Below are 9,091 nucleotides of genomic sequence, written 5' to 3' on the forward strand. Positions count from 1 at the left end.
TTTCTCTTTCTCTTTCTCTTTCTCTTTCTCTTCTTTTCTCTTTCTCTTTCTTTCTCTCTTTCTCTTTCTCTGTCTCTTTCTCTTTCTCTTTCTCTTCTCTCTCTTCTCTCTCTCTCTCTCTCTCTCTCCCGGCTTTAGTTTTAAAAACTCCATTAGAAAACCTGACCATGTAAACTCTTCCGCATTCACTGGCACTTCTGACGCTTTTCGGCATGATCACCGCCGGATCCCATTATAGTTAATGGGGTCCAGTGGTGAACTATGGCATCCGGCTAGGTCAGGCCAGTGCGCTCTGGTAGGCTGTTCTCTGCCAGATAACTTAAATGGAGGTATGAACTTGCCCCTTTTATTCAACTGCCCCCTCTCTTTCAGGTCTTCCTCCTACCCCAGTACAACTACTATACCCCGTTTCCCGCTTCAGCAATGTGAAATCTCTTCAGCATTTATGCCGATTTCGTATTAGACAACTGGTCCGGATAGATCACATTCCTGAGCTCCCTCTACCCAAGTAAGTATTGAGGATTTAGTCCATGGCCAGAGGCTGCATCCTGGTTAGATTTAAAAGATGAAAGCCACAACACTCCAGTGCAAACTCTTCTATATCTTTTGATTTTAAAGAACAAGTTTAACTTTATTAGATCTTAGGGTACGGCTACATGTAGTGTAAATGCTGTGGAATTGTGTTGAAGAACCAGTAGCAGTGACCATGCTGTGGAAATATTAAAATATCTTCACATAACTAGACTTGCTGGGAATGTATGTTACAGATAACTGATGCAGTTTTGCCTTTTGCAATGCAGAGATTGTGAAACGTGGCAAGCCCACATCATTTGGGGCACATTTTGCTTCTGTTAAGGCCTTCTGCACACGACCGTATCTGTTTTGCGAGCCGCAGAACGGGGATCAGCAAAATACACATGCTATCTGTGTTGCATTCGCATATTTTGCTGACCCATTGATTCAGCGTGTCCGCATTTTGCAGACAAGTATAGGACATATTGGGGGAGATTCATCAAACTGGTGTAAAGTACAACTGGCATTGTTGCCCATAGCAACCAGTCAGATTCCATCTTTTATTTTGGACAACTCTTTTGAAAAATCAAAGGTGGGATCTGATTAGTTGCTATGGGCAACTTGGCCAGTTCTGCTTTACACCAGTTTGATAAATCTCCCCCATTCAGTTTTTTTTTTCTTGCAGAATGGACAATCGGATGAGGAAAGTGCACATCATCTGTGTGCCTTCCGCTTCTGTATGTCCATTTCGCAAAAAGATAGAAAATGAGGACCACAGACCCACTGAAAACAGTGGGTCCACAAATAAAATGTGGGCGGCACACAGACCGCATCTGTATTTTGTGGATCTGCGTTTTGCGGACTGCAAAATGGATAAGGTTGTGTGCATGAGGCCTAAATACCAGAACAGTGATGCCCAACCAGCGGCCCTCCAGCTGTTGCCAAACTTCAACTACCAGCATGCCTGGACAGCCTACAGCAGGGCATAATGGGAGTTGTAGTTTTACCACAGATGGAGGGCCGCAGGTTGGGCATCCCTGTACTAGAAGATCCGCTCTGGAAAATCCACAGCAGACTGTGGTTGCATCCTTGGGGTGAATTTACATGCTGTGGAATTTCAGTGTTGCAGCATGTGAATTGTGCTGAGTGTTTTACCCTATACTTCGGCTGTAACACAAATATACCTGCCACGCCTGGCCTCAGTTACATGGCTACTTTAAGTTTCATCCTGTGTGAGTAGTTTCAGTACCTTCAGATCTGGTTGGAAATATTCATGCAGAGATCATGAGGACGAGATCATGTGAAAATGATTGATTGTTTAGTGTGAACAGCCAACATCGTGATCTGCTTCTGACCTGATGTGCTGTACGCCAGTCTGGTTTAGGAAGATTCGGTGAAAAGGTTTTTGCTGCGATGTGGCTGACAATGACAAATCAGTGTGTAGAAATGGTCAAAATCCCTTTTCCTCTAGTGATCTCTGCAGTTGGAGCATGCACATGCTGATCGCAGCGAAGTCTCTGTTGGAGAGAATAGCAGTGTTAGTTAGCTTTTCCCACTTTCTTTTTGTCTTCGCCTCTGTCTGTCTTCATATCCTTATTGTGTATACACAGAAATCATCCCTACCACTGTGCAGAACAGCATGTGTGTGTAAATACAATTCTCCATTCCATATAATTATCATTTCCAGCGTCAACACTAATTATTAGTCACAGCTAAGCAGGGCCCTGCTAAGTGCTGGTTTAGTTGCGCTGGGAGGTCGGGGGCTGTGCTGTTGTCTGCTGTCGTCTCGCAGCTTGTTCACCCCCCCCAGTCAGTACATAGAAGACATTGCTGACTGTACTGCGGTGCTCCTGTGTGACCCACATTATAGAACGGGAGGATAAGGATTTCTGTATACAGACACCAAGTCCAGAACATGCCATGATTATACCTGTTATCCAGGATGGTAACTGGTTCCCAGTGATGGTCTTCTGGGAAGTGTGGCAGCATGCAGAAAAAATAGTTTTATTGTAGTATTCCTGTGCCTGCATAGTCATGGGGGCGTTCTCTGAAGACCTCGTCACAAGCCACCTCCTTGAGGAAGCTGCATGTACGCCGGATGTTGCGTGTGGTGACCTATCCATATAGGTGAGCCTGACTTCTCCAGAGCACAGCTCTACCCCCTTGACTCTACACAGTCATGGAAATAGAACCTTCAGATTTCTGCTGCATGATGTTACACCTGTTAGAAAGTAAAAGATTGTTATTGGGAACCTGTTGTCCTATATATCAGGTGGCCTAGTTCCTGGTGGTGAGTTTCCTTTAGAGAGGTTGGCCCCTCTCAGACATTGGTGGCATATCGCTAGGATATGCCACCAATGTCTGATAGGTGTAGGTCCCACCTCTAGGACTGCCGAAAATAGCTGAGCGTGCTGCTTGCCTATTTTTGGCAGTCCCATAGAAATGTATGGAGGGTGGCCGCACATGCGCAGTCTGCTCACCTTCCCTTTGCAGGATCCAGGCGCAGTACAGGGCAGCACTGGTTCTCCAGCTTTGTGAATGCATTGGCAGCCTGGTCAGTGTATGCTGGGAATTGTAGTTTCACATCAGCTGGAGAGCTACAAGTTGGATACTCCTGCCCTGGCCTGTAGGAACTCTACTGGTTATCCTCCCAGCTTTTCCAGAAATAGATATAATTTAGTCACTGCTGAACAAAATATTAAGGGGGTTGTCTGGGATTCCTGGAAATGAGAAACAGTTCTCAGGCAAAAGTGGTGCTGTTTTTGGTGGAAAAAAAGGCTACATTCTTGGCAACTCCATTAATACATGACAGGAGAATTAAACACACAGGAGCTTTGGTCTTATAAGTTAGGGGTTCTACATTATTATTATTTTTTTTATCCTCTGGATAGATCATCAGCATCTGATTGGTGAGGTTCCGACACCCAAGACCCCCGGTGATCAGCTGTTTGAAAAGGCAGCGGCGCTCCAGCAGCGCCGCGGCCTTCTTGCTGTTTACCGCTGGCCCAGAGACGTCACGACTAGTATCAACTAGCGTGGGCGCGGCTAAGCTCCATTCAAGTGAACAGAGCTTAGCCGCACCCAGGCTAGTTGATACTAGTCGTGACGTTACTGGGCCAGCGGTAAACAGTGAGAAGGCCGTGGCACTGCTGGAGCACCACTGCCTTCTCAAACAGCTGATCAGCGGGGGTCTTGGGTGTCGGACCCTCACCAATCAGATGCTGATGATCTATCCAGAGGATATATCAGTTTTTTAAAAAAAACTGCAGAACCCCTTTAAAAACAGTAACTTACCTGCACATTCTCTATGCTTGTATGGGATATAGCCTATTGTATTCACTAACTAATCAGCCTTCATTGTAAAACCCAGGAGACACATGGTCTTTGATCAGTGACTGATAGTGTTACTTGGCCTTGGACTACATATAGTTAATTTACGAGAACATGGACTTTTTTTTTTTATATTTGCCTTGTGCTTTAGATGTGCCCTTAATAAAGACAGCCATAAAGTCCCTTTTAAAAATTGTTACGACGTCTCCACCCTAGTGACTGATCTGATATCATGTGGTAGCATTTCATCCGATCTGACTGACAACCCTGCTTACAAACACCAAATATCTGTTTTTCTGTTTCTTCTCCTTTTTAGGCCTCTCATCTCATACCTGCGCAAGTTCTACTACTATGACCCCCAAGAAGAAATATACCTGTGTTTAAAGGAGGCCCGTCACGTCCCCAAATTGGAGTTTGGGACAGAGAGCTCCACGTAGCAAGGCTCCTACATGTAACTTAGTGTCTTGGATCCAGGTAATTAAGAAGAGGATTCTCATCTTAGCTTGGAGGCTGCTAATCTGTTTTCCATATACATGGAAACGGTCGTCTCCTAAAGACCCTCCCTGTCTGTATGCTGTAGTGAGACACATGAGCATCATATAGGTGTGAACCCTGAGTCAGAACGGAGGGTCACTCAGAGTGGCCGTCATAAAATATTACAATGGCCAGGGCTGGCTGGTCGCCATAGATTGTCTTAGAAGACCTCATTCGTGTGTTTGTAAGACAAATTATAAATGAGATCATCAGGAAATGTATCTGTAAGTTTATAAATGCTGCATAGAAGTAGTTTATACATGAAACTGAGAAATCCACAGGTACATACAAATGACCAAACAGCATGTACAGTGCCCAGCCAGTGTTTTTCCTCTTTTTATTACATTACAGCCTGGAATTAAATGGGGATTAGTCCCATTTGAGTTACAAAAGACACCACTTTGAAAAGGGTTTTTCCAGTTCCATCAGCATCCTTTAAAATAATCAATAATAATGGTGGCTGTAATTGTGTGATGTATTGCTCCTATCTCCTGTTCTGGGCTGTGGTCACATGACCATGTCCATGTAGCTCTTATTTCCTGTGGTGTTATGTCCATAAATGTGTCAAAGCAGCACAAGTGATAGGGGAGGGTCTATGTAACTGGCGGCAGGAGCTATAAACCGGCTGGATGTTGGGGGTGGTGGTGGAGCGGTAACGGAGAAGAGGTGAAGTGCATCATGTTTGGTTGGATAGAGCAACATAAAGTGCTACATACAGGATGGAAACAAACCAGAGGGACTTTACATATTGAAAATGGGTGAGGAGCGTGGAGCGTCGAGCTTGGGGGGGGGGGGGGAGCATAGGGATGAGCGAATCGACTTTAGATGAAACATCCAAAGTCGATTCACATAAAACTTTGTTCTAATACTGTACGGAGCAGGAGCTCCGTACAGTATTAGAATGTATTGGCTCAGATGAGACAAAGTTATTGCTTCGCATAATAACTTCAGAAATTAATTTGTACTGGTTTACGCGAAGCAATAACTTCGGCTCATCGGAGCCAATACATTCTAATACTGTATGGAGCTCCTGCTCCGTACAGTATTAGAATGAAGTTTTATGCGAATCTACTTCGGATGTTTTATCCGAAGTCAATTCGCTCATCCCTTCTTAGCACATCTAGACACCAGGATTTTTGCCCATTCCTCCAGGCAAAACTGCTCCAACTTCTTCCAGTTAGATGTGTTGGTTTTCAGCAGTCTTCGTCATATCATAGATTATCGGTTTTGTTTCTTTACAGTGCCTTAGGCTGCATTCACACGACCATAAGTGTTTTGCGGTCTGCAAACCACAGATCTGCAAAACATGGATTTGCATGCCGCATCATGGTGCTGACCCATTGACTTTAGTGGGTCAGTAGTCCACATGTCCATGCATGTGAATGCCCGCTTATAGTGGTCCTGCAGACAGAAGCTTCCATCTCTGTGGATCTTTGGAGCTCCTGTGTTATTGTTGGTGTCTTCGTTGAAGTTCTAAATAATGCTCTCCTTGCCCGGTTTGAGTTGTTGTTTTTTTTTTGTTTTTTTATTTGGGAGGCCTTCTTGTGTCGGGTTTATAGTTGCGCCATATTCTTTCCATTTTGCTATAATGGATTTACTGGAGCTCCATGGAATCAAAGTTTGTGATATTTTTTAATAACCCAAACCCAATCTACATTTCTCCACATCCCTGTGACCTGTTTGGAGGCTTCTTGGTCTTCATGTTGCTTGGTAAATAGTGTTGCAGACTCAGGGCCTTTTAGAATATATACTGTAAACGCTCATCATGTGACAGATCATGTGTTTGTACACAGGGAGACCTTATTCAGTTAATTATGAGAAATCAGCAGTTAATTGGCTGGACCAGACCTTAATTATCAGTATCATAGTAAAGTGGGTTCAATACATAGGAACTCAAAAACGTTCAGTATTTATTTAAAACAAGGTTTCTTTTTGCATTCCACTAACAATTTTGGTTATTTTCTCAGGGTCTTTCATAAAATCCAAATTAAAATCCATTTTATTCCAGGTTGTAATGCAACAAAACAGGAAAAACACCAAGGTGCAGGTGAATACGTTCACTGTATATAGTAGAGGCGGGTTTGTAGCATTTAAACCCACAGGATGCCTTTTTGCACTGGACTAATTTGCACGACTTCTTTTCTCTTGTTAGGAAACTTTGTGCTGGTATTGAGTACACTGGACCCACCCCAGGGGATGGAAGGTCCCCCCGAAGGACCTTCAGTGGACCACGTCTAAGTCTCCCTCCTGCCCCTTAAAAAGACTAATGGGTGCTAATTTAACTTGGATTTGGGTGTCACACTGCCAGCACCCTGATGTATCCCCACCCCCCTGATTTCCAAGAGCCCCAACTGGAATGTGAGTTGCTGGTCACACTGTTCTGCTAGCATCCTTGCTATGTTACAGTATTGTATTTTGATGAAATTTCTTTGTAATGAAATGGAACAACAGGGGCACTTGCCCCGTCATAGCTACTGAACAACTGTCCGCCATCTACTGAATCTTCTTCAGGGCTTCCTGTGTGTTGAGCAACACTTGATATTCATTTACAATAGTAGGAGTCTCCGGTCCTCCAGAAAGGACCGTTTGTAAAGGTCCGCAGAGACCAGACATCTCATGAGCAGAACTGGAAAGCCCTCTTGGCCGATTTTCACTTTGTGGACTAAGCAACTTATGACCGTCTTGCCCTGAACCTGCTAAAGGGAGGACAGATCAGCGTTTTACTACTGAAGGAGAAGAGAAATTCTACTTTTTAAACAGTGACCGTCCTTCCGTCCTGTCTTGTGACTTCTCACATTTCGGTCTCTCGACACAGGCCTTTATAACACTGGAGAAAGGTTGCCACTGGGGATAATGCATCCATTTCTAACAGGATGGGTATGGCTACCTGGTACACTGGTTAAGTAGAGCGGTGATAGTTGTACCCACAACGAGTGGCAACTGACTGCTGTAGCCACCCCACGTGACCACACAGAATTGATTGTTGAACCGTAACAATTTATCCTTTTTTTTAAAATTTTATTTTATTTTTATATTATTTATCCTGAGGGGTAAGGATTTTTCTTTTGTTGCCCTTAAAAGGGAAAATGTAAATTAATCTCATGGAGGAAACCAATCTCCAGCACAACCTTAATCCCCCCACCTTCCTACTGAATTTTGTGTATATTTTTGTTGCGCTTAATTTATTGAAAATAGTCTGTGTGTAATTTATTTTATTGTCTTTTGACTCTTTCTTCCTTGTTGGATTTTAATATATGAAAACTGCTGCAAATCTGGTCCCCACATGCATATTTGGGAAGTCAGGAACAAAAAAAGAACATTTTAAGGTGTCCTTCAAGCCCTGTTTGTATATAATGTGTTATAGGCATGAGAGGGACACATTCTTCCCAATTTAATTTTTATTTTTTAAGCATATATTTTGGACACCCAAGAGAATTTTCTTTGTAGACGTTGAATAGGAAAAACTGCAAAACCTGTTTTGTGTTAGTGATCAGTCTTTCTATTTTGTCTCTCCCTCCCCACCCCAAGACATTAAAGCATTCAGTTGCGTCTTGATTTCAGCTACTGTCTCTGATGAATTGATTATTTTTTCTTATTTTTTTTTTCCTGCCATGTTGAATACTTCAAGACGGGTGGAGATGGGTTTAAAATAAACGATTTAGATATAACTACATCCACGAGTGTTATTGTCTGTCTGCATTACTGTTATCTCAGGCTATGAATTGTGTGCCATGGTGAGGTTACAGATGTACCTACACTAGTAATTAGGGATGAGCGATTCCCATAAAACTTCGTTAGAATACGGTACGGAGCTGGAGCTCCTTACAGTATTAGAATGTATTGGCTCCAATGAGGCGAAGTTATAACTGCAGGTAATTTCAAAAATGTATTTCTACTGTAAAAAAACTTTTACTGAACTCTGGTTTGGTTTCAAGGTACCACTTGGAACCGAACCAGAGTTCGGTAAAAGTTTTTTCTCGCCCATTTTCCTTGGGGGACACAGACCTTGGGTATAGCTCAGCTCCCTAGGAGGCGTGACACTAAGTAAAACTGTTAAGCCCCTCCTCCATCAGCTATACCCTCAGCCTGGAGATAGAGGCTACCAGTTTTAGCTTAGTGTCCAAGGAGGCAAGACACTCCCTGCTACTGCAGGGCTGTTTTCTCCTTGATATTTTATTTTTCTAATTTTGTTATTTTACTTTTTCCTAGGGATACCAGAGACGCATGGACCTCTCTGCTCTCCCGGGGTTGAGCTGCGCCAGTGCCAATTTATCTGCACTGCTGCCTCCCCCACAGAAGCAATAGGAGGATCTGGGCAGCAATGGCTCCCCTACATCCCGCCAGCTAGGGGGTCGCCCGCACGCCAAGCCCCTCTACCAGCTTCCTGCCACTGCGGTGCCAGTGGCTGAAGGGGCGACCCTGCTGGAAGGAACTGAGGGTGAAGACGTCGTTCGGTGAGATGGCTATTCCAGCCCATACCCCGTCCCTATTTGCAGCACCTACCCCTCTGGGTAAGGGGGGCACCCGTGGTCGCTTATTCTGAGCGCTCAAGCAGACCCTCCCCAGCTCCCCTCAGGTTATCCTCAGCAGGGGGGCCGCCTTCCTCCACGCCGTTCCCCCCCCGCTGCTTTCTTCAGCCCGGCATTCTCTCTCCCTCTCTCCCTTCCCGCCGCCGCCCGCTCCGTTCCGATCGGGGGGCGGGGCTTATGCCCGA

General features: G+C 44.5%; 1 protein-coding gene across 1 annotated transcript in view; it reads left to right on the forward strand.

The window, feature by feature from the left end:
- The window catches only part of SOCS7 (suppressor of cytokine signaling 7), a 24,495-nt gene extending 16,447 nt beyond the window's left edge, over window positions 1-8,048 (forward strand). Inside the window, exons 6-9 of the mRNA XM_044299507.1 lie at window positions 239-329; window positions 373-508; window positions 4,160-4,317; window positions 6,530-8,048. Coding sequence (XP_044155442.1) covers window positions 239-329; window positions 373-508; window positions 4,160-4,280 — 348 coding nt within the window. The 3' untranslated portion in view covers window positions 4,281-4,317; window positions 6,530-8,048. The remainder of the gene's footprint in view (window positions 1-238; window positions 330-372; window positions 509-4,159; window positions 4,318-6,529) is intronic.
- The last annotated feature ends 1,043 nt before the right edge of the window (window positions 8,049-9,091 follow it).

Source organism: Bufo gargarizans, chromosome 6 (genome assembly GCF_014858855.1).
Source record: "Bufo gargarizans isolate SCDJY-AF-19 chromosome 6, ASM1485885v1, whole genome shotgun sequence".
Lineage (NCBI taxonomy): Eukaryota > Metazoa > Chordata > Amphibia > Anura > Bufonidae > Bufo > Bufo gargarizans.